The following is a 26,842-nucleotide window of genomic DNA, read 5'->3' on the forward strand; positions in this document are numbered from 1 at the left end:
TGAATTTTCTAGTCAGCCAGTCAGTCGTAGTTGCTGCTTCGGCCGTGTTTAACGTGTCATTTTGTGTTCGAAAGAAACGTTGAATAAAAATCGATTAAAAAATAAAACAAACGTAACAACAAAATAAACGTAATCTTTGCAAAATAAAAGTACAACGTAACGTAAAAAATTACGATAATATATTTTTTATAGAAATATAAATCAAAAACTGTTTCAAAACCCCCCTAATTAAAAACAAATAACTAATTTAACAAAAAAAAAATGGCTCAAAAGACCAGCGTTTGCATTGTCGGATCCGGCAACTGGTAAGTTGGCTTAAATTAAAAATGAAATCTGTGAAATGCATTTCTTTTTGTTTTTTGTGCATTTTGTTAAATTATATAATTGCATCCATTTGTAAAACACAAAGAAAGAAAAAAAATTGGATTAGTTTTTTTTTGCTAATCGTAATGAAAGTGTTTATGGCCATAACCTTTTAACCATTTTTGTTTGCGCTTTCTTTCTTTTTTTCTTCTTTCATTGTTTAGGGGCTCCGCCATCGCCAAGATTGTGGGTGCCAATTGTGCCAATCTGCCCGAATTCGAGGAGCGTGTCACCATGTATGTCTATGAAGAGATGATCGATGGCAAAAAATTAACAGAAATCATTAACACAACTCATGAAAATGTCAAATATTTGCCAGGACACAAATTGCCCCCAAATGTGGTAAGTTAATGAGCGCCAATATGGATGGATAGATTGCCTTATCGGATATGGTTATGGGTTTCTCTAATTTAGATAAATAAGGAATTATAATAATTTGGAGATAAGTGTTTCGTTTGGAATTTGAATTTGCTGTAGATGGTATTAGAGATTTTTGAAAAACAAACTGAATATGAGTAGAATTGGGCAAGGCATTGTGCACTTTTGATGAAGCTGATTTGAATTTAAAGTTTTCGGATTTAAATTAAAATCTTTTCAGTTTCTTGACTGAATTATTTTTTTTTTTGTTTAAGAAGTTTTTTTTTTTTTAAATTACGTTTGAGTACATAAAACCGAACAATAATTTTACCAAACTGATGAGAATCGATGGCGTGTTAAGAAACTTTTGCTATTTTGTCCTTATCTTTTTTATATCCTCCACCATAGTATGAAGGGGTCAAGTTTGTCATTCCGTATGTAACACCTCGAAATATACATTTTAGACCCCACAAAGTTTATATATTCTTGATCAGCATAAAATTCTATGTCGATTTAGCGATGTCCGCCCATCTATCCGTCTGTCCGTCTGTGGAAATCACTCTAGCTTCCGAACGAAATGAAGTAGGTTGCTAAAATTTTACTTAAATGTGTATTATGTCTGCAGGACTTTTGGTATTGGTATTAAAATGGCCCATGTTTGATATAGCCCCCATATAACCGTCCCGATATTCGGGACGGTAACCGTACCTCCCGATATTTTAGCGACAATATTCACCGATTTTTTTACGTTTCGCATTTGAATATTGTAATGGCTTATGATAAAAGTTACCTATGCAGGTCCATTCCATCGTATTGACAATAATATAACAGCTACATTCGGTATTTTTAAGATTTTAACAGAATTTTTTAACGGATTTTGAGAATTGCCAAATTCGTTCCAAATAGTCGAGGGTATTTAAAGTTCGGCCCGGCCGAACTCACTGCTTTTTTACTTGTTTAATTTTCAAACAATGATGGGATTAAGTGTCACTATTTTCAAATAACAACATATGGTATCCCGAACTATAAGCAACGACAGCACTACTTGCTCTTGAATTTTTTTGGAACTTTCAATGTTTGTTTTTTTTTGTTCAAATATTGAAAATAGAGATATTGGTTGCAGGTTTTAATGCGACTTCCTGTAACGTAGACGCTATTATTTGTATACCCTCCACCACACTATGGATATCCGGCATTATTTTGATTATTTTAGACATAGTTTTCAAGGGAAATTCTGATACTCTCTATTTAAAATTGGTAATTGGTAGAAATATCTCTAAATTGTCTATCCATGTTTTCGTTAAGCTGCCATATACTTTCCGATATTAGGAATATCTATCTAAATATCTTTCTAATGTGGATAGGTTATATTTTAGGATGTAGAGGGGCCACAAATTATCATAGCTAAATCACCCGATCTTCTTATATTCCTTCAACATATTCTGGAATATGAAAGGTAGCGTGAAGTCTGGAGAACAGAAGGGGTTTGAAGAATTATATGATGAAATGGTTCATTCCAGTTTAAAAACTAGATTTTACGATGAAGATAAGGAGACGTACTACAACTTGATATAGATGATGAAATCAGTTTCCATCGGTTCGGTTTTCCAATCTATTTCGATGAGGTGAGGGCCAGGCAAGGGCAGGCTTACTAACGTCAATTTTTAATTTTTTGTTTTAAATTTTATTGACTGAAAGGAAAAAATGTCGGAAATAGCATCAAATTTTAGAATAAGTTTAGATTTGTTCGAATTAGTCACCTTTGGCACAAATTATGGCCTTCAAACGGCCAGCGTCACACGCTGCCCGAATGTTGCTCTGCGGTATTTTTGCCCATTCCCGGCGAAGCGCTTGCTTGAGGCGATCGACACTTTGGTATATTTTAGTGCCAACCTTGCTTTCCAAAATACTCTAGACACAATAGTCCAACAGATTCGTATCCGGAGATTTTGGTGGCCATTGTGTGCCGGAAATAAAGCGAGGAACCTCATTTTGTAACCATTCTTGGGTGGCACGTGCTGAGTGCAATGGTGCTGAGTCCTGTTGGAATGTCCAAGGTCTGCGGCCAAAATGTTTGCGTGCCGAAAGCTTTAATACACCCTGCAGAATATTTTTGCGATAATATTCGCCAAATATTCTGATGCAACGGACGATTAATACGAGCGTAGAGTGCCCATCGGCTGTTGTGGCGGCCCACACCATCACCATGGCCGGCGTTTGGGTTCTGGTGACTAACCGAAGGTGCACATTCTCAGCTGACCTCTTTGGCAAGTAAACACGGTCATTTTGTTTGTTTACAAACTGCTGGACAACGAATGTTTTCTCATCGGAGAAAACCAAATTCGGCAGTTCACCACTTACGGCCAAGCGAAACAACCCTTTAGCTCTTTTGAGTCTATTTTCTTTCGGTTGAGGTGTAAATTCTTGCATTTTTTTGAATTACAATGGTTTTACCCCAGCTCATTTTTCAATATTTGCGGAATGGAATATTGCGGTAGGTTCAGCTCACGAGCCATTTTTTAGCCATTGTGACGCGGGTTTCGATAAAGTTGTTTATTTACTTTTCGAGCCATTTTTACTGATGTTGCTGTTTTTTTTGTCTTTTTCCTTGAGGTCGGTCTACGCTACCAGTATCACGGTAACGATCAATGGTACGAGACATAAAAGATTTATTCACATTTAAATGCTGGAGTGCTCTAACTACAGTCACATGTGGTTTTCCTGCCAAATATAATGATATCACACTATCGCGCTTGAATTCCATCACGAATAACTTTTTTTCTGGAAAATTCTCACGAAAATGCTTTTGTACGCTTGAAAACAATATAATGAGCTGTCGCCGGAATAATTTTAACAGTCGTCGGACGAGTGGCTTAGAAATGACAGCAATCTGAAGTTGGTTGCAGTTTTTTCATATCATCCTGTATTACAAATTCGGTAATAGTTCTTTTAAGGCGAAAGTATCACATTTAGCTAAAAAAAATAATTACGTTCATTAACCTTCATTATTGTAGTAGACAGCCGATTACATTAAACTTATTTTTTTACGAAGAATGAGTTGAGTCCAGAGATTGTGTGAGTGATTTTTATAAAAAACAAAGTTTATTATTAACATTTTAAGAAGAAACCATTATGGGGCTCGAGGCTAAAATAAGCTGCATTAAATTGGAATTGGAAGGGACTCGTCTTATGGTCCAGTTCCTCGAGAAAATATACTAAATATTTTCCCGCCTAAGGAATGAAGAAGACTATGAAACATTTTTCCATGCCAGCGATTTATTTTTTCTGCGTTTTTAAGTATGTTCCAACGCCTGATTCACGGCTTGTTCCCATCATAGAGTACCATTGCACAAATGAATGTATTTAGTAAAATAAAATCAAAAGGTCAGACATTAAGTTTTGATAGTAGATTAGATAAGTGTACTCAAGGGAGCTCATAAAATGTTAACATAAACTATGAGTAAAATATTTAAAGAGAATAAAAAAAGCAGTTAGAATGAATAAGTAAATATATACAAGAAATATGACAATTTTTTTTTATAAATATATATAGAAATTTATCTACACTTGTGGTTTATTTACCGATTAATATTTGTTTAATTAGGGAATTCCCAAATGCAAATAATTTCTATTTTTACCAAAAAAAATCCAACATGTATACCAATAACTATCTATTATTAGTACAATTGATAAAAATACATTGGAATATCATTAATATATATAATAATCTTAATAAAAAGCCAGTAATGCATAAACTTTTTACTGCACCTAATAATGACAATATATCGCATCATATATTGTAATTAATTCATAAAACTCTAGCCCTCCGCTTATCAGCGGTAAATTTCGATACAAAAAAGAATGAGCTAAAATAAAATTAACAGCCAGCCGTCATTATAAACAGCTGGCTGGCTGATAAGGGGAATAAAGTTTTGTTTTTCGTTTGTTTAATTGTACCATGACCCTCAACTCTTTATGTTAGCAACCATTTCGCGGCCATCGATAGTTTGGCGACTTTTCAAATATATTGAATATTAATTGAAAACAGGCTATGGTTATCGACGCAACCAACATAACACTTTCCTTATCTTTTTCTTTTCTTTCGCTTCTTTTCCCTCCTATATATTTTATCGTTATTTTTAGTTTTTTTTTTTATTTTCTGTTTCGTTTTAAAATTATGTAATTAAATTCAAACAAACAAAAAGTTACAGCAAAATTAAATTGTTTTTGTTTGTAATGAAATGTGTGTGTATTATATAGATTTGTGTTTCTCTTTTGGTTTGAATGCAGGAGGAACCAGTAAGAGGTGACAGGCTCTCGTGTGTTTAAAAAAGAATTTTAAGAACTTAGGTCACTCAAAAACTTTTTTTAATTTGAATTTATGCATGTAACTGTTTCAGAACAAATAAAGTGACTAATTTGGAAACCATATTTATATAAGGACCTCCGAGTGGAGTTACTAAAAGACAACCGCGCGTCCTTTAACCTAATCTAATTAAAGCTTTACTGGCTGTAGCCTACATTTTGGCTCACAAGTGAGGTTGAAAGTTCCATAAGCCATATCGGCTTACATTCCGAATAAGATGAGATGTATTGATTGATGAGTTATGGAAATCTATCCCTGAAGAAAGGGACGTCTTTTTAGACGTGTACATTTTTATAGTTTTTTTTTTCACAATTCCACTACGAAACATGTTTTTCATTTTTGATATTTAAATCGGTTCATGTTTTGATTTGGTGCCGATGTAACAGTACCTTTCGATTTTTTGAATTTTGGAATTTTTGCCTCAAATTTTGAAATTTCAAATCTGAAATTTCATATTTCTGAGTCTCCTCTTACAAAATATCTCTTTCAAATTTGGGACATGTGAGGGTAACATATTTAGCTATAATTTAAGTTTCCACATTGTGGAGATAATAAAAAATTCCAATCGAAATATCGAAAAATGAAAAAACAAACATACAAATCAGAATACCGAATTTATAATTTCCAAAACCACAAGTTATAGAAAAGCTGTGGTTACAAAATTAAATTGTACCAAATTAGGTCATGGACTTCAAAATTCCTTACATCTGGGGTTACCACTTTTGGAAGGAGGATGAAACATATATCCCCCAGGACCTCCAAAATATCAATAATTGAAATACACTATTATATGATCCTATCTCGACACGATTTTTGTAAGGTTTTATTCTACCCATTTGGATTTCAAAATATGCGGATGCCTACTCATGAACCTACATATATTAAATCTTTGCTTTATGGACATTCACTTGAAATCAAACTTGATGTGGCTGAAACTTTATCTTTAAAATCCCCGACTTTAACACATATAGCTGTTAAAAATTCTCGTAAAAATTTAATTCTAAAGCACTTCTAGTCCTTGAAGAATTCTAATCATCGATAAAATCTACTTAAAAATCCAGGCCTATTATTAAAAATATTGCCTCAAAAACCACGGTTATAGATACAGGTCGATACAGGTCATTAATTAATGGTTATAACTTAGATAGCACTTGAAAAGCTATTTCCAAAAATTCGAAGTACAATTTCCAGAAATACCTGGCCAAGATCTTCTTAAGAGCTTCAAGGATAAAGCTCTAATAGGCCTTGCAGAAATCATTTTTAAAACAACAAAGCAATAGCTTTTAAAAAAAAAACTCCATAATAAATCAACTTACCCATGGACCTACATACAGGGTGAGATAAAAAAAACTGCAACAAAGTCAAACGCCATAATTTTAAGTAAAAATTTCGGAAATAGCATCAAATTTCAAAATAAGTTTAGATTTGTTCGAATTGATCACCTTTGGCACGAATTATGACCTTCAAACAAACGGCCAATGAAACTGTTACACGCTGCCCGAATGTTACTCTGTGGTATTTTGCCCCTATCCCGGTGAAGCCCTTGCTTGAGGTGATCGACACTTTGGTATTTTTTACTGCCAACCTTGGTTTCCAAAATACTCCAGGCACAATACTCCAACGGATTGGTATCCAGAGATTTTGGTGGCCATTGTGCGCTGGAAATGAAGCGAGGAACCTCATTTTGTAACCATTCTTGGGTGGCGCATGCTGAGTGCGATGGTGTTGAGTCCTGTTGGAATGGCCAAAATGTTTGCGGGCCCAAGGCTTTAATACACCCTCCAGAATAATCTTCGGCATTTATTCTGATGCCACGGTCGATTAATACGAGCTGAGAGCGACAATCGGCTGCTATAACGGGCCACACCATCACCATGGCCGGAGCTTGAGTTCTGGTGGCCAACCGAAGATGCACATTTTCAGCTGACCTCTTTGGCAATTTTGTTTGTTTACAAACTGCTGGACAACAAATGTTTTCTCATCGGAGAAAACCAAATTAGGCAGTTCAACACTTTCGGCCAAGCGAAGCAACTCTTTAGCTCTTTTGAGTCTATTTTCTTTCTGTTGCGGTGTAAGTTCTTGCATTTTTTGGAATTTCAATGGCTTTACCCCGAGCTCATTTTTCAATATTTGCCGAATGGAATATACGATATCTTCAGCTCACGAGCCATTCTTCGGCCACTGCGACGCGGGTGCTCTAACGATAGCCACTTGTGGTTTTCCAGCCAAATATAAAGAAATCGCACTATTATGCTTGAATTCCATCACGAATAATATTTTTTCTGGAAAATTCTCACCAAAATGCTTTTGTACGCTTGTAAACTGTCACTGGAATAATTTTAACAGCTGCCAGACGAGTGGCTTAGAAATGACAGCGGTCTGAATTGGTTGCAGTTTTTTCATCCCACCCTGTATAATGTTCAATAATCCACAATGTTTAATTAGCACAAATGGACTTTAAAATATGTCATTCAAATTTCGAATTTATAGCTCTAGTTAGCGCTTGGAAAAATCCCCTCAAAATTGAAGCTTTTGATTAAAAAAATCAACTCTAAGCGTTCTGATGGTCCCTGAAGAAATAAAAAATATCATAAAATTCAAGATTATAGCTGTTAATAGCCCTGAAAAATCTTGAAAGCTTCTAATAAATTTTGAACCTAAAATAATTAAAGTAACAAATAACTTTCGTAAAAATAATCCCCTCCATAGCTGTTAAAAATCTTTAAAGAATGTCCTTACAGAGTCTTTGATTATATCACCTGTTCGCTCTTGAAAATGTCGTGTTCAATGCTCCTTAATTCAAAGCAATGCGGACATCAGTTTAAAGGACTCTTACAAAATCTCCGATTTTTTAAGATAATCTCTAAATTAAATGTTTTTAAAAGTTAAACTTTTCTTTTGCATGAAAAATGGCAACCCTCACATTTTTCTCACACAAAACATAAATAAATACTTGCACTATCATTCACCCTATATCCTATATAAATAAAAATTCTATTAAGTGTAATAAAATAGAAAAATCCATTACAATTATTGTTGTGGAGAGAAACAAATAGAAAACAATTAGCAATAATTGAAAAACAAAAAAAATACGAAAAGGTGTAACTTAGTCATAACGTCATAAAGAAAATGTACAGAAATTACGTAAATCCCTCTTGGTTTTTCCTTCACTGCACTTCACATGCTTGCATTTGCAACGAGTGAATGACACGACACTGCATCGAAACGTGCACACAGACAGACGGTGACTGACAATGTTTGTCAGAATGAATGTCGCTACCTATTATCTAATCGATGCCGCCGTCAACATTGACATTGAAAACTCTTTGCAATGTTTATATTTTGAAATACAAAGAAAAGTGTAAATAAAACAAATATATCAACAAAAGAAAAGACAATTTTCTTTTTTTAATTCGCATTTTCTTTTTTGTCTCAATGTTAAACATTAGATGAAATGCATATTGCAATGGGTGGTGGGGTGTGGGAGAGAGGAGCGTTTTTTGACAAGGAGCCATGAAGAAGGTCGTGTGCTTGGATATATATGCATGTAGCGACATACAAACAAATGTACATTTTGTTTTCTTGCATAAATTTCAATGGCATTTGGGGGTTTATTTTTATTTTGAGAATTTCCATTTCTCTTTGGAGATGCTCGTCACACATTGGGGGGCTCTCACTCTCACTCTCGATTATTTTGCAGAAAGCCAAGCAAATTGCAGTTAATTTGCTCTTATTTTTCTTTTAGTATCCATTAAATGATACTCTTCCACCGACCGACATGTTAAGTTTTCTCTGTTTCAAGAGAAAGTAATTGGCTCTCAATTTTCTTTTAACGGAGAAAGTAAAAACATTTCTGTTGGGTGTTCTTTGTTGTTATGCCAGCCATGTAAAGAGAGCAGAAATTTGTTTATTTTCTGGTAAGTGCTGTTATGTCAGTCCGTCTGTTTGTCTGCATCTGACAGCTGCCATTGACGGTTAAGTTAGCATGAGAAAAGTTATAGGTCAAGGCCATGTTACATGCATAGATTTGTATATTTATAACCAATTTTGTTTTGGTATATACCTACATATGTATCTAATTTGTTTTTTTACTATTCAATTTGAAATTTTGTCCGAACTGGTGCATTTCTAAATGAAAACAAGTTTCTTTTTGCTTATTGCTAATGATGTTCGTCTCATTCCTTAAAGAGATTTTATAATAAATGTCACACCAATAATGAAAGTTAATTTATGCAAAATAAAATCATTTTAAATTTTGGTTTCATTTTTTTTTTGAAGGCAACAAAAGAAATTTTGAAAAGTGAAGTAACACATATACAAATTAGAAAAAATAGATAAACGATTAGTGATAATTTTGAAAGTTTCTTTGAAAGAAATTTGAGTTTTAGAAAGGTAACAAATAAAATTTATTGATAAAAAATAATAAGACTAAGTTAAAAAAAGTATCAGTCTGTCATGTCGACAGTTGTATACCCTTAGCCAATGTTCGATGATTTAAATATATTTTGACTTCTGTTATGATTATTCAAATTGTTGACCTTCTATGGCGTATGTTCCGAAAGAATGGGCCAATATTGACCATTTTGTATCGGACCTAAATAAATATGATATAAATATTGGGACGTGTCAGGTCTAGGCTATACTTTCTTCACTTTATATGAGACATGTGATAATGTTTAGAAAATGTTAAAATGTGCGTGAAGTACCAGATATAGTCGACCCGACATATTCCATTTTCATACCACATCTAATACAGAAAAAAATATTGGCATGGGCAAAATTACAAGAAAATCGAATATTTTTATCCAACTTTATAAAAAATCAAGTTGCTAGCAAGTTGTAAATAATCGCTGACTTGTTTCGAAAGTTATGACAGATAATAGTATTGAAAATTGTGACCCTTTGTGGATGAGATGCTAGAAGAGGTCCGCAGATATATATCATTTTCACAACAGATCTTGTGTTAGCAAAAATGTTTGTATATGTGAAATTTGAAAAGAGTTGGATGCTTATTTTGATTTCTTTGAGCGTTTTGTTTTTCAAAATCAGGAACCATATATGGGGGAGGTATCAGAAAAAGTGGTCCGATCTCTGCCATTTTTATAACAGAATAATCGAATGTTAATTTTCCGTTTTATGAGCTTCGTGGATATTAAAAATGTTGACCCTTTGTGGGGGAGGTGCCAGAAGGGGTGAACCGATATATCCCATCTTCGCACCTGGTCTTTTTTAGTAGAAATATTTAGATGAGGAAAAAATAAGAAAAGAGAATGCACATTTACGATCGTTTTAGTTATTCAAAATCTTGACCTTTTGTGGGACAGGCAGCAGAAGAAATGGTCCGAGCTCTTCCATCTTTACAGCAGATCTTCTGTTGATGGAAATACTGTGATGTATTAAGTCTAAATGAAATCGAATGTTTTTTTTAGCTTCGTGGATATTCAATATTTTGACCCTTGTAAGGGAGGTACCAGAAGGAGTGGACCGATATATCAAACTTCTTCAGATCTTGAAGGGAACCGGATGCTTATTTCGGATTTTTTAATCGTTTTGGTTATTCAAAGTTTTGACCCTTTGTGGGGGAGGTACCAGAAGAAATGGTCCGATCCTTTCCATATTTATAATAGATCCTGTGATGGTGAGAAATATTGAGATGTACCAAGTCTGAATGGAATCCCTTTTTATGAGCCCTAATAATATTCGAAATTTTGATCGTTCTCTAGCATCTTAATAAACAGATCTTGTGTTGATGGAAATATTGAAAAATACAAAGTCTGAATGACATTGGATGCTGATTTCGCGTCTTAGGAGCTTCTTGGCTATTCTAAATTTTAATCCGTTGTGGGGGAGGTACCAGAAGGAGTGGACCGATATATCCCATCTTCTTAGTAGATTTCGTGTTAGTAGAAATAATGGGATATGTGAAATATGAAGAGAATGGGATGCTTATTTCGGATTTTATAATCGTTCTGATTATTCAAAACTTTGACCTTTTTGTGAGGGAGGTACCAGGGGGAATGGCCCGATCTCTACCATCTCTATAACAGATCTTGTGTTGATAGATATAGTGAGATGTGCCGAGTTTGAAAGGAATCCGATGCTCATATCGCGTTTTACTAGCTTCATGGCTTTTCTAAATTTTGACCCGTTGTGGAGAAGGTACTAGAAGGAGTGAACCGACATATTCCATCTTCGCACCAGACTTTGTGTTGGTGGACATATTGAGATGTGCGAAATTTTAAGACAATAGGGCTCTTATATTACATTATTTGCGAGTTATAACTATTCCAAATTTTGACTCTTTGTAGGTAGGTAGGGAAGGTACTTGATGGAGTGGGTCGATATTGACCATTTTCGCACCTGATATGTCACTGACAAAAATATAGGGATTTGTAAGATTTGCACAACATCGAATGATCCTCTCTCATTCTATGAAGTAATTCATTTTATTTGAAAATGTTGGCCTATTGTGGGGGAGATACCAGGACCGATGTTGCCCATTTCCAAACTCGATCTATGTTTGGCAATAATATAACGATATATCAAGGTTGGACCAAATCGGATATACTTCGATAGTTATCGTGCGCAACAGCCAGACAGACGGACGAACGGACGGACACACCTAAATCGACTCCAAACGTCTTGAAATTGATTTGGTCCAAAGAAACCTAGGGTCTAAATCCGTTATTTCGATGAGGCACGTTTCGGCCGTATCATATGGTATTTAACCTCTCTAGCCATATGGCTGAGGGTATGAGGTATATTTAACTATTATTATATATAATAATAATAACAATAAACAATGCTTTTCTCCAAAAAAAGGTCGCAACTCCGACTGCTCATTACCACCGATATCAAGTTTTATTGGTCTCTTTGAGTACTTTCCTTCAAAGGAAACAATAATTCGTTGTATATATCTTCTAAATTTGAATGATTAATGAAATATAATGAAAAATTGTAAAAATGTTATCATAAAATGTTTCAAAGTTCTTAGTCTAAAAAGCTATTTGAAATCATTTTTTTTATTTATTTATTTATTTTTTTTGTTCTATTTAAAAATCTATTTTTGCCCCATTTTCATGAGTCAAATACAAATACACACTTCTTCAACGGCACCAAGAAAATATTTACTATTTGCCAAAGTCGCACTTTTGTTTCGGTAACCAAACAAACACTCATTCACCGACAGGGCTTATCAAAATGTGCTAAACAATAAATATTCCGGAGTGTCGTCGAGTGACAAATTTATTGAAGTGTTCGAATTTCAAATTGAAGTACAGACTTATTGTTCGTTGATAACCTTTTGAACAGGGGTGTGGTTCGGCATAGAAACTTTGGACAAAAATGTGGTCTATTTTTGGCAAAAAATGATGTGAATGGTTATAATTATTTTACATATGATGAGGAAGTAGTGGAAGTCCATTGAACTTTTCTTGTAAAATTAATTTTGTTTAACAGGCAAAAAAGTAGTTTTACAACGTAATGGAAATGTAAACAAATATGGAATCTAAATGTATACGTAAATAAAAATACCATAGAATGTTTGTTTATTTACATAATAATTTTGTCGTCATTACTTCCAAAAGAGAACTCTAAACAAAAACATACTGGGCGTCATAAATGCCGAAAATTTTTCCAAATGCCGGTATTGATATTTTTACGTATTAAATTACTTAGAACTGCAGATATTTTTTTTGCAAATTAAGACAAAAATATTTATATTGACTGTTTTATGGTTGTGCGTATTTTACATTTTCAGTTTTCTTCCATATTTTCAACTTATGGCATAGGATGTTGTAGTGAAGCCTATATACAAAATATGTTTCCCAATGAAAAAATTATTTTTTTTTTCTTAGAAATCTCAAGGTTTTTAAAGTATGAAGCTGGGACTATGTCCGTCTGTCCAACTGTCTATTGATATCTGATATCTGATTTTCTTTCGAACAAATTGAGATAGAAGGCTAAAATTTTGCAGACGTGTGTTTTTTATCTGTGGGTAGGTTACGTTTGTAAATGAGCCATATCGGTTTCGTATAGCCTCCATATAACGGTACCTCCCGATATTCCGTATTTCAAAGATTGTAGCATCTTTATTCATCGGAATTGTTCAATTGTTGCTGCTGTCACTTCTAAGCCACTCGTCCGACACCTGTTAGAATTATTCCGGTGACAGTTCATTATATTGTTTACAAGCGTACAAAAGCATTTTCGTGAGAATTTTCCAGATAAAAAGTTATTCGTGGTGGAACTAAGGTGATATAGTGTGATTTCTTATATTTGACTGGAAAACCACAAGTGGCTATCGTTAGAGCACTCCAGCATTTAAATGTGAATAAATATTTTGTATCTCGTACCATAGCTCGTTTCTGTGATACTGGTAGCGTCGCCCGACGTCAAGGAAGTGGACGGAAGAAAACAGCAACATCAGCAGAAATGGTTCGAAAAGTAAAGAAGCGACTTGATCGAAACCCGCGTTGCAGTGGCCGAAAAATGGCTCGTGAGCTGAGCATATCACAATATTCCATTCGGCAAATATTGAAAGATGAGCTCGAGGTAAAGTCATTGAAATTCCAAAAAGTGCAAGAACTTACACCGCAACAGAAAGAAATAGGCTCAAAAGAGCTAACGAGTAGCTTCGCTTGGCCGAAAGTGGCGAACTGCCGAATTTGGTTTTCTCCGATGAGAAAACATTCGTTGTCCAGCAGTTTATAAACGAACAAAATGATCGTGTTTACTTGCCAAAGAGGTCAGCTGAAAATGTGCACCTTCGGTTGGCCACCAGAAATCAAGCTCCGGCCATGGTGATGGTGTGGGCCCCCATAACAGCCGATGGTCGCTCTCCGCTCGTATTAATCGGCCGTGGCATCAGAATAAATGCCGAATATTATGGCGAAAATATTCTGGAGGGTGTATTAAAGCCTTGGCAAAGCAAATATTTTGGCCGCAGACCGTGGACATTCCAACAGGACTCAGCGCCATCGCACTAAGCACGCGCCACCCAAGAATGGTTACAGAATGAGGTTCCTCGCTTCATTTCCAGCGCACAATTGCCAACAATATCTCCGGATACCAATCCGTTGGACTATTGTGTCTGGAATATTTTGGAATGAAAGATTGGCACTAAAAAATACCAAAGTGCCGATGACTTCAAGCAAGCGCTTCGCATACCGCACAGCAGCATTCGGGCAGCGTGTAACGGTTTCATTGGCCGTTTGAAGGCCATAATTCGTGCCAAAGATGACCAATTCGAACAAATCTAAACTTATTCTAAAATTTGATGCTATTTCCGACATTTTTTGTATTCATTCCAAAAAAAAACTAAAAAAATGTAAAAATTATGGCGTTTGACTTCGTTGCTGTTTTTTATATCTCTCCCTGTAATGGCACCTCACAATTTTCGAAATTGTTTCAAATTTCGTGTTTGAAATTCGTAATGGATATTACAACCTATGACAGAAAATTGTCTATGCAGGTCCACGTCTTCGCATAGCCCACATATAGCGGTACCTCCCTTTATTCGATATTTTAATGATATAAGCATCATCATTCTTAATCGGTAAAAATGGCATATGTAGGCCCTCGTATTCGTATAACACCAATATAACGATACCTCTCAATATTCGGTATTTTTATGATCTTAAGGACATTATGTTTCAAATTTCGTATTCAAGTTCGTAATGGATACTTCACACATACTATGACAGAAAATTGTATATGCAGGTCCACTTCTTCGCATAAATGTCACTATTAACATGTCTCTGTACTCTCCTTATTATAGCCACAAACCATTTTCTCCAAACGTATTTTGTCTTTACGTATTAATCTTTAAAGAAGGTAGCCTAAGAGACTTATTGCTCACTTTTGATTTTTATGATTATAATAGAAATTTTGAATTTCTTTGACTCGAAATTGCTCCTAGATTATATGTGAATTAAAAAAAAGTCTATATCTAAATTGTGACGATTCAATATAAGCATATACAAAAATGTTATTTCATATTTCATTAAACATATTTGCTATACTGCGATCCGATAAATAATATATTTGTTATTCTCAGTGCGACGATTATGCTTGCACATAATATAACAATTTCTTGGCATGAAGTGCTATCAGCCTATAATTTTATTTTTGGAAAAACAAATTTTCGTTTTTTTTCTAATGTGCATCTATAAAAAATACTAAATAAAATTGCACCTAATAAATGTATAAATATGTGGGATCACAATTTGTTTACACATTTTGTTTTTTATTTATTTTTGAATCAACAAATGCCATACAGTATACCTAAAAAGTCTTTGGCAAAAACATTGGTTTCATTATTGAAAAAAAAAAAAAATTGCCTAAATGGACATAAGTGTATGTCCCCCTGGTAAAAGTTATCAAGTTTCTTCAGTAATAAATAGACAAATAAAACCAAAATGCTTGGATTGAGCTTGACAGAATACTTACGATATCACAAATAAAATGCGAATCCTGTGAGGCAAAGACCACGAAATAAGTAAAATCAGGGGATACCTTTACATTAGAGCCCCAGCAAAACTTCGACCTATATTAATTACTTTCCGCAAGTATGGTTGTACACAATGCCAAATTATGTGGAAAATATGTTCAAAATTTTAACAAAAAATTAGAATCGGAGGGCTATACCAAAACTGGATCGAAATCACCATTTTGAAATACCATTATCAAATTGCAAATCCAAAATTGGATCCACAAAAATAATCCCAACAGGTGATCTACACACAGAGAAATAAGTTTAAAAACAAATCAATCGAAAAATGATGGCAAGACATTCGATATAACTAAATTCAGGAGAGAACTTTAAATGCGGGCTATACCAAAAATGTGGATCCATATTGATAGTTTTCTGGCGAAATTAGATGGAAATATCAAATACTTACGCTGGTTATAAAAACTTGCGAAATATAGCTTAAAATAACGTAAAGAGGGTTAAAATCTTCAACCAAAACAATCCCCTTATTGTTAGAAATATTTTTCCGAAAAATTTAACAAATGTGGGGAGGGAACTTCCCCCGCCCACTCCTTTTTAAAACGACGACATATCTTTCTACAGAGGGTACATATAATTTCATTCAGGACATTTGTAGACAGTCTGGGGTGTCCGTCCGTCTGTATGGCTGGTGCGCATGATAACTCTCGAAGGGAGTATCCGATTTGATCCAAACTTGCCACATCTTACTTTTATTATCAAACTCAAACTTAAATCGAGGGTACATCAGTGTACTCCTTCACAGAAATTAATTTAGCTTCTAAAACAAGACAGGATCATCCAATTTTGTGCCTCCATAAAGTACCTCCCCCACAAAGGGTCAGCATTTTGAATAAATATAACTCTTATAAAAATTCAACTAAGAGTCCGATTGTCTTCTAATTACATACATCGCAGCATATTTATTTATCCAAGGTCTGGATGTGAATAAATGTGTGTAAATGAATATGTCGGTCAATTCCTTCTGGTACCATACAATACCCCCCACCCCCTCCCAGAAATTGTCAAAATTTTGAATAACAAAAACGATTATAAAATCCGAACTAAATTGTCTTCGTATTTCACATTATCCCATTATTTCTAATAACAAAAGATCTGCCGTGAAGATGGGATATATCGGCCCACACCTTCTGGTACCTCCCCCACAAAGGTCAGAATTTGATATAGCCTAGAAGCTCGTAAAATGCGAAATAAGCATCTGATTCTCTTCAAATTTCACACATCTCAATATTTCTACTAACAAAATATCTTCTGTGAAGATGGGATATATCGGTCTACTCCTTCTGGCACCTCCTCTACAAGGTTCAACATTTTGAATACCCATGAAACTCATAATACGTGAAATTAACATCTGATTCTATTCAGACGCGGCACATCTCTATGTTTCTATCAATACAATTTCTGTTATAAACATGGTAGAGATCGGTCTAATCCTTCTGGTGCCACCTCTACAAAGGGTCAACATTTTGAATAACGAAAACGATTATAAAATCCGAAATAAGCAATCGTTTCCCTTAATACATTCCACATCCGATTACTTTTACTAACACCAGATCTGCTTTGAAGATGGGATATATCGGTCCACTCCTTCTGGTACCTTCATCCCCCCCCAAAGGGTAAACATTTTGAATAATTATATAAAAAAAATTAAACTCTTATAAAATGCGAACAATTTTTTCCAACGCAAGATCTGGCATGAAGAACGGATAAAAGGGTACCTTATGGTACCTCCCCCACAACGGGTCAAAACTTTGAAGTTACTAAAACGCAAAATGAGAATCGGATTCCTTCTAAACTCTCTCATAACTTGTGAAACAAGTCAATTGGAGTCATATAACTCTACATTTATTTGATCAAATAGTTTAAAAAAACGGCCGGGCCAAACTTTTAATACCCTCCACCTTAGGGTAAAAGAAACATTAGAAGAAATGTGACAAAAACCATTAAAATGAGGGAGGTACCGTTATATGGTACCAAAACGTGGACCTATAACTACAATGTTTCGCCACACGAACTAGGATCCATTATGACTCACAAATACCAATTTTTAGACAAATCAGTGAAAAAATGTGGCAAAAATCATCAAAATACCGAATATTGGGAGGCACCGTTATATGGGGGCTATATCAAATCATGGGCCCATGCATGCAATGTTTCGCCACCGGAGCTGGAACCCATTATGCCCAACAAATACCAATTTTCAGACAAACCCGTAAAAAAAATGTGGCAAAAATCATCAAATTACCGAATATCGGGAGGTACCGTTATATGGGGGCTATACCAAATCGTGGACCCATACATGCAATGTTTCGCCACCGGAGCTGAAAACCATTATGACCCACAAATACCAATTTTTAGACAAATTCGTTAAAAAATATGGCAAAAAAAACTAAAATACCGAATATCGGGAGGTACCTTTATATGGGGGCTATACCACAACGTGGACCTATACATGCAATGTTTTGCCACACGTACAGGAACCAGTTATAACCCACAAATACCAATTTTCAAACAAATCCAAGAAAAAATGTGGCATAAATCATAAAAATACCGAATATCGGGAGGTACCGTTATATGGGGACTATACCAGAACGTGGACCGATATATCTCATTTTCAATACCAACCATCCTAGACACAATGCAAATTGCTCTGCTAAATTTTAGCGCTCTACGTCAAATAATGTGGGCTGTATCGTGATTTCTACAGACAGACAGACGGACATCGTTAAATCGACTCAGAATTTTATGTTGATTATGAATATATATACTTTATGGGGTCTGAGACGAATATTTAAGGATGTTACAAACGGAATGACAAAGTTAATATATCCTCTTTTCCAAGGTGGAGGGTATAAAAAGATTGGGTTATTTCTTGCAGTAAAGAATCGACAAGTCTTAAAGTCAACTTTTGTCTTCGACTATCTCTACAAAAATCCGGGTATTTGGAACTATGTCAAAATTAGGCCGACACAACCAATGATCAACACAAAATGAAAAAATACGTTATAATGTCCCCCATAGGTCCATAAAGACTAAAATACTATTCTTTTAGGGGCTTTCGAAACTACGTGTGCATTACGTAGCACTTACATTTGCGAATTATTCGCGGCTGCGGCAAAAGTCATACCTCTGGGTCCAAGTTCAATTCAATATTAACTGCTATATTCTGGTGTACTCCGTTTTATCCGCTTAAATTGTTACATATCGATTCATAAGCTTACCATCTGTTGGGTCTAGCTTCTTCCAAAGAATTGGTTCCAATTTGTCTACATTCGAATCGATCAAATGCAACTGCAAATTGCCTCTTCAGTGAAATCAACTAAGCCCTTAATTCCACATTTAACAAAGCATTATTCGTCAATTATTTTTAAATACATTAAAGTCGCCCTCTCAGACAAACAAAACAAAAAAATGATTACCCCAACTTTCCTAACGAACTTTGGACGGAAATAAAAAACCAACAACAATAATTAATAAGCTAATAATTGCTTCGTGCCAAAGTTTGCTATTTATGGAAAACAATTGTATTTCATTTGCTTTTTGTAGAAATCTTATCTGTAAAAATGACTCGAACAAATTAATTTCATATGTTTCCATTTCTAATATTGTTTCTTTGAATTTTTTAGGTTGCCGTACCCGATCTTGTTGAGGCTGCCAAAGATGCTGATGTCTTGATTTTTGTTGTACCCCATCAATTCATTCCCAATTTCTGCAAACAATTGCTGGGCAAACTGAAACCAAATGCCATTGCCATTTCCTTGATTAAGGGCTTCGACAAGGCCGAAGGTGGTGGCATCGATTTGATCTCACACATTATTACCCGCCACTTGAAAGTTCCCTGTGCCGTCTTGATGGGCGCCAATTTGGCCAATGAAGTAGCCGAGGGTCAATTCTGTGAGACCACCATTGGTTGCCGTGATCCTAAATATGGTAAAATTTTGCGTGATCTCTTCCAGGCCAATCACTTCCGCGTTGTGGTTGTCGATGATTCGGATTCGGTGGAGATTTGTGGTGCCTTGAAGGTAATATTACAAAACATACAAATTTTAATCAAAATACTAAGCAATTTGTTTTCAGAACATTGTTGCCATGGGCGCCGGTTTCGTTGATGGCCTGGGCTTGGGTGACAATACCAAGGCTGCTGTCATTCGTTTGGGCTTGATGGAAATGATTCGCTTCGTTGAAATCATGTATCCCGGCGGCAAATTGTCCACCTTCTTCGAAAGCTGTGGTGTTGCTGATTTGATTACCACCTGCTATGGTGGCCGTAATCGCAAAGTTGGTGAAGCCTTTGTCAAGTCCGGCAAGACCATTCAACAATTGGAAACTGAATTGCTTAATGGTCAGAAATTGCAGGGTCCCTTGACCGCCGAGGAGGTCAACTACATGTTGAAAAACAAAAATTTGGAAGAAAAGTATTTGCCACGCAAACATTTTTTCAAAGTGAAATTTATTTTATTAATCTTATTATTCTGCTTCCATTTAGGTTCCCCCTCTTCACCGCCATTCACAAAATCTGCTCCGGTGTCCTTAAGCCCCAAGATTTGATTGAATGCATACGCTGCCATCCCGAACACATGTAAGTCGTTTGTTTCATAGTTTTCCTTGTTTTTAGGACATAGTTCTTCGTTCGTTTGTGATTTGGTCTTTAGGATATAGAAATACTACTACTCTTATCCTTGCATCATGTACAACAACATATAATAACCTCAACTCTCTTGGAAGTCTTTTAAGTCATACAAATATAGTTTATAGTCTCTTTTGTGCAATATTTATGTTCACCAATATGTTTTTAGTAAATAATTAATTTAATGTCCCATATCTGTAAAGAGTTCCTTAAATTTTATCTCTAAGTTCCAATTGAGATAAGAAAATATGTATTTGTTTTTAAAAAAATGTGAAATTTCATTTTTTTGTGATTAAAAAACTAAGTGTTATCAATTGTGTTGAAAACATATCTTCCAACAACAACATCATGATCCAAGGTGTTCCAAACAAAATTCTTTATAATTACAAATAAATTAGAAAAATATACTAAAAACATAAAAATGTATCAAAAAAATGTTAAATGCACCACCTAATGTTTCTGTCAACAAACGATCTGAACATCAACAAGATAAAGTAGGTAATTGAAAAACAACATCGAAAGAAGAAAAAATAGCGTTTAAAATATCTTTCAGTGTTAGAAATTAATTTTAAAAAAGTTGGAAATAGAGATAGGAACAACAGGAATGGCACGTAACGGGTAGTTGGGATTTAGATCCACAATGGATCTTTCCAGTATAACTCCGAAAGAAACATATGCACTTGTATGGCTGTTTTTTCGACTCCTGTAACAAAAGTAGGACTGCTGCAACAACTAACAAAATCCCAAATTATATTTAAAAAAAATTACTAACACTTCACGTATCTACCTACTAAAACATTAAGGCCCCAAAGACATATAAAATGAAATATTGAAGTTCTTTTGATTAAAATGCTCTTGTTTTTATTAACCTACCGCTTCGACGCACATATTGCCTATATATTGCGTTAAAAGTACCTACCTTGAATACTTTTCACACAAAATCTTCAGCGGCGTTCTGGAACACGGTACAAAAACAAATAATGTTTTGGAATTTAGCCCTGATTTCCCCATTCTTAACTGTACTGCTGTTGAAAGTATTGGTCCAACTAAAAATATGGAACAAATAAAAAATATTGCTGAAAATAAAGACGTTTTATGATGAGGGCAGACGGATATAATGGCCCGAAGTGACTAAAGATATTTAATCATAATGTAGAGTTTTCGATTCTGAAGAAGCAGATAAGAGTTTTGAATCTATTTTTGGATTCTACTATACATAAATGTGAGCGCATTAGTTCGTTCGTGGTCTTATTTACAGCCATGTTGTCTGTCGACACAAAAAATAGATAAGAGTTTGGATCCTTTTTTAGATCTCCTGTATTTAAATATGAGTTAGTGGCTTAGTAGGGGTTCGAACATCTTCGTTTCTTAATTTCATTAGAAATCGATTATTCGTCTTACAAAGTTTTGCCAAATAGCTTTGAAAATACTCCTGTCAGGCTAGACAGCCTTCTTGCTGTATTATGATGCAATTACAGTGATATATGGTTGTCTAAATTGAGTTTTGCAAGAGGATGTTGTGTTATCCCGATACCCTGCGGGTCAGTCCATTAATTTCGTTAACAAAGTATGACAAACTAGAAACGATTTGTTAAAGAATTTAGAGGAAGAGGTTTTCAGCGCGTGGAGGTTCTGATAAAATTGTTTTCGGAACCTAGGCAGACTCAGTTAAATAGATTTTGTAAGAGGAAGATACTGAGATACGTGTAAGGTTATACAAGATCAATTTATTCGGTATATTGTGTCCATCTTGGCAAGGTATTAAGAGTGATTTAAGGCAAGGTATTAGAGAGAGATCATAAAGAAGAAAGGACAATTTAATAAATTTCTGTCTGGAAGTTACTCCAAGCTCCACTTACAAGACATCTGCTCGCATGCGATCTTTCATTTTAGAATCATTCGAACTTTATCATTATTAAAAGATAAGTGATACACAGAACGTTGTTACATGTTGTTTATCTGCCAATCTCTTGACTTTAGGCGTTTCGGAAACCAAATCACATTGATGTTGAGTGGAAAGGTCCTCTAACATGCTGTACCAATTTGAGTTCTGATCCCGCCCCTAGCAAGAGTTTGGAACATTTGTTTTACCGGCTCATTACTTCTGTTTCTTGACATAGCACCATATCCAGTAAATACAGTCTTCTACTTACTAAAATCTCCGCCTGGAAGACTCTACAAACCTTATCAAGGCCGAATGATATTTCCACAAATAGATCCTCTCGTAAGACGTCGTTTCTTCACTTTAGAACCTTTTTGACGACCTATACCTTGATTAAAAATGATATACACGTCTGTATATTGCCTGATTTTTTTCATTTTGGAAACTTGAGGCCATTTAATTCATTTGCGAATTTTTCAGACTTCAATAAAAAATTTGTTTAAAGAGAGGATTAAGTTCGCCTATCGCTGTAAACAGTTTCAGTTTTTATTCCGCTTTTCTATCATCCTAGGTCTATTGCCAAAATAGCTCAAATAGAGGCACAAAAAGTACTCGATCGTCTGCATTTTTTATGACCCGTGAATCCGGGCTGTGTGCTAAAATCTTTACCTCAAAGGTGCTGCAAATGTCTTCAAAAGCCTTCCCAACAGATTCTCTTCAAAGATTAAAAGATGATTAATTCCCTGTCAACCTATGTTGTGGCAGTTACATCGTCTTGTTCCCGTCTCTAACTTCAACTTTCAAAATCAGCTTCTTCAACAGAGTTGTAGCCATAAATTTTCAAGTGTGGAGGAGTTGGGTAGGTCTTAAAAATTTTTGCACGTTTTCATTTCAATTTGAGACGGTTTCAGCGTCGTCTGACCAAAATTTTTATAGTCCGTCTCTGAACTCCGACAACTACATTATTTCTTTATGACATCGATGTAGCCAGTAATGCTTTTCGAAAATATTTAAAGAGGTCCGACGGACAAAAAAAATGAATTTTTAAGCATAATGTTAAACATTTATAAATTGACCACTTTGGAAGGGGTCACAACTCCGGCTACGTCGGTGCTTTATTACATCGGTGACTACTTCTGTATGAATACAACTCTGACCTGTCTGATAGGCTTTCTCTCTTCATCTCATCTCGTCTAGATCATCTCTAGATCGTCTAGATCCTTTCTGACAAGGCAGTTTGCAAGACCCGAAAGTTAATTATGCGAACGTACAGATAGAACCTTCGCTACTATCAACGAATGCAATGGGAATTTTAATCAAATATATTAAAACACCCACGTAGAAGGCCCCCTAGCCTTGCTGATTTCTAATTTGACATATTTTGAGGAATTAAAAAATGTTTCCTTTTTTTAAGATTTCATGCGTACGCAATAGATGAGAAGTAAGCGGAGGTAACTAGCCATAAATTGCAACATATGTGATTTAAGATTAGAATTTTGTATTTTATCCAATTTATCTGATATACAATAAGGAAGATGATGTTTAGGCGATTTTTCTTAGTAATCAAGGAACCTAAAAAGGAAATATTTTGCGTATAATAGGATTTTATTTACCCCAAAAAAATAGACAACATATATTAATTTAGGGCTTGGCACCAGAAAATATAAAACTCTGATTTTATGACTGTTTTCAGTCTTATGGGGGTTTTATTAGTCCACATGATTTGTTAGAACGATATCTTCTAGGTTTTGAAGAATTGAAACGCTTTATCAAGCTTTATTTTAAAATAATACTGAAAGATATTTTATAAAATTATTGGAAACGAAACTAAATCTCTTGTCTAGTTATAAGAAATTCTGAAAAAAACTTAAACTCTGCACAAGCTTTAATTGTTAAACTAATAACAACAAAAAACACTTTATAATTAAATGTATTTTTATAATCATTATTAAACACCGATTCTTTTTATCATTTTTTATTCATAACCCTTAACTAATAATGTTTAAATAAATCATAATTTTAATCTCCATCAATTGTTTTGTTTTAGGTCGTCATCATTATTGCCTGCACCAAAACTATAAAGTAACACTCAAAGCCAAAACACACACTCCAGTCAGTCAGTCAATCAATCATAAAGCGCCAGCACAAATTTCATCATTGTTGTTTTCTTTTCTTTTTGTAAAAATTAAAAAAAAAAACCAAATGTCAACTGTCCCGCAACATACTAACGAAGAGAAAACTTCCAGCGAGCGTGTTTACAAATCAATCATCCCAAAATGACATTCATCAAAAGGTCCTTTGATGTTTTGTTTGTTTTGTTCCTAGCACAAAATGACAGCAAAAAAAATCATGTTACAAATCATGCTGCAACAATTGTCATAAGAATGTTTTATTTTTTCCTCTCTATTTTAATTTTTCCTGCCTTGTATTTTTTTTTAAATCATGTTTTTGATTTTATTTCCTCATAATTCTATTTTTTTATTAATTTTTTTATGTACATAATAAAGTGTAAATTGTTAAATATATTAATGAGAAATGAGAAAAAAATTAAAAATAATTGTTAATAAAGAAAAAACAAAATAATTGGTTATTTTCTACAGAATGAAAATTATAACAAAATAATGTTTTAATTGGCTCCCCTTTTACATTGGCATGGCAAGCAAAATTGTCTCAAAATGTGTTCTATGTTTTTTTTTCATCTTCTAAACAATGACCAAAATAATATTAAAAATTTGCCAAACCTCCAATTTTCTTTTAATTTGCAGGCAAAAACTATAAACAATTGCTTTCTAGCAAATCTTTTGAGTTTGGTGTACAAATGAAAAAAAAAAAATCAATAAATCAACAAAAAAAGCCAACTACCGCTTTCTATAACATCTCAACTATGCTTCTATCAAAACCTTCTCATGTGCTATAACTTTAAGACCTAACAACTTAAATCGTTAAACAAAAATGAACAAACCAAAATATAAAGAAAATACCAAATCTGTGATTTGTTTTTATTTAAAGATAAAAGAAAAGACACACGATTTTTACTCAACAAAAATGCACAATTACACTTAGTTTGAATTAAAGAAGGGAAGGACATATATGTACGCAGAAAACTTCCCACTTTAAGGTTTTTACTCTAAACTCACTTGTTAAACTACCACATTATGGATGCTTTTTTAAAAAGATCATTTCAAATCCCCTAAAAACCTCCCTACAAATCCAATGGCATATCTTAACAACAAAAAATAGGAAACTATTGTCCTCCGATTTATTTTTTGGTTCACACGCCACACCACTACCACCATTTTATTGAAACGTTAAGTAAAGACGAGGAATACAAAAGCAAAACACACAACAACAACAACTATGGTACCTAATATAATTTTAAGCTAATCAAAACGGACAATGGAATTTTATTTCATTGATTTTTGTGTGTTTGTAAAAAAAAATATTAGACCACAAAATCGAAAACCAAACGCTAGTTATAACAATTTTAAATTTAACAACACAAAAAAGGTAGCGATAATTAAGACCATCAAATTTGAACAAAAAGAAAAATATAAATAAATGTATGCAAAAAAATAAATATTTTGAAATGCCCCTTAAAGTATGTGATATCTAATTTTTATTTATTTTGAAAGGCATGTAAGTAGAAAGAGATTTGCATGTAATAGCGTTTATAAAGAATAAACTGTAATAGAATTAAATATGGAAACATTTAACAACACTGGGATCTACTCACATGAACCCATTCTATATCACTTTACTTATAGATGAAAAACCTCGAAGAGAGGAAACCATGTATTCTGTAGGATTTCAGTGTGATTTTTGTAATTCACCAAATCGATAGGAATCTGAAGAAGTTGAAACAAAAACGATCGAAATTAAATCAAGGAATTGAAACTTTTCCGATCAGAATCTGAGACGTGCTTGATAAAAACGAAGTCATTATTTACTGCGGATTGCCCACGTGGACACATATTGTTCCATTCTGCGAAAGGAAATTCTAGATAGACAAAAATGGAAGGCAGGAAGTACATAGTATTTGGGCTTCGGATCAAAGACATAGAAATATAAAGACAGGACAAGACATAGTAAAAATATGGCAACCCTGTAAGAATACCTTCGTTGTTATGATATCATAACAATATAGTCAGTTAACATTGATTTAAATCGCTAAAACAATATGCAAAATTTTGGAAGTGTATATGGAATGGAATTTTGAAACCACGTTTTTGGATTTGTCAAACTTTTATTTGTTATTCGTTTCTGTAATTGTGGTTTTTATATTAACTTGCCTTTGTCTATGTATTGTAGATACAAACCATTTGGTCAAAATGCATCAAAGACTTAAAATGGTTAAGACTAGGCGAAATGGAAATGGCGTTCCGAAACTAGGTCCAGGCAAGACTGACACCAAAAAACTCTTGTTGCTAGGAAGGAAGAATCTTTACTACTCTACGTCATTGAAGAAAACTAACCAATAACCGATCATAAAGAGAATTGGAGTTAACCGTGGGTAACGGTAAAACCACTCGCGTACAGTGGGGAAAAAGGATGATATTAATGTTTAACAACGTAATGGTGACTGATCCAAAGAGGTGCGCTGGCCAAGAGTAAAAGAGATGCGCTGACCACTTTAATTGAATACCCGGATAGTGATGGGACGAAACTTCAAGGAAGTACCAGAAAAAGATGGATACGCTGTGAATCGAGAACTTAACAAAAGTCTTCATCCTGTCGTTA

General features: G+C 34.4%; 1 protein-coding gene across 3 annotated transcripts; it reads left to right on the forward strand.

Annotated features, from left to right (window-relative positions):
- On the forward strand, positions 1-25,411 carry LOC101888907 (glycerol-3-phosphate dehydrogenase [NAD(+)], cytoplasmic). 3 transcript variants are annotated; one of them, XM_011296312.3, is made up of 7 exons: positions 1-129; positions 193-305; positions 528-705; positions 19,223-19,618; positions 19,674-20,011; positions 20,083-20,175; positions 24,153-24,713. In XM_011296312.3, exons 2-7 carry the CDS (start codon positions 262-264, stop codon positions 24,184-24,186), a joined length of 1,083 nt encoding a protein of 360 aa, XP_011294614.1. In that variant the 5' UTR covers positions 1-129; positions 193-261; the 3' UTR covers positions 24,187-24,713. The 3 variants fall into 3 exon arrangements, with proteins under 3 accessions (XP_011294614.1, XP_005188669.1, XP_058974607.1); XM_005188612.4 differs by lacking the exon at positions 24,153-24,713 and adding an exon at positions 24,871-25,411 and having other exon boundaries at positions 14-305; XM_059118624.1 differs by lacking the exon at positions 24,153-24,713 and adding an exon at positions 20,249-20,645 and having other exon boundaries at positions 14-305.
- Positions 25,412-26,842: the final 1,431 nt, after the last annotated feature.

The sequence above is a fragment of the Musca domestica genome, unplaced genomic scaffold, assembly GCF_030504385.1.
Source record: "Musca domestica strain aabys unplaced genomic scaffold, Musca_domestica.polishedcontigs.V.1.1 1, whole genome shotgun sequence".
NCBI classification, from domain to species: Eukaryota; Metazoa; Arthropoda; class Insecta; order Diptera; family Muscidae; genus Musca; species Musca domestica.

Excerpts from the sequence above, each read along its gene's own strand:
- LOC101888907 (XM_011296312.3), top strand. The coding sequence starts at position 262 with ATGGCTCAAAAGACCAGCGTTTGCATTGTCGGATCCGGCAACTG. Across the intron at positions 706-19,222 it reads ACAAATTGCCCCCAAATGTG|GTTGCCGTACCCGATCTTGT; the intron begins GTAAGTTAATGA and ends TGAATTTTTTAG. Across the intron at positions 20,012-20,082 it reads AACAAAAATTTGGAAGAAAA|GTTCCCCCTCTTCACCGCCA; the intron begins GTATTTGCCACG and ends GCTTCCATTTAG.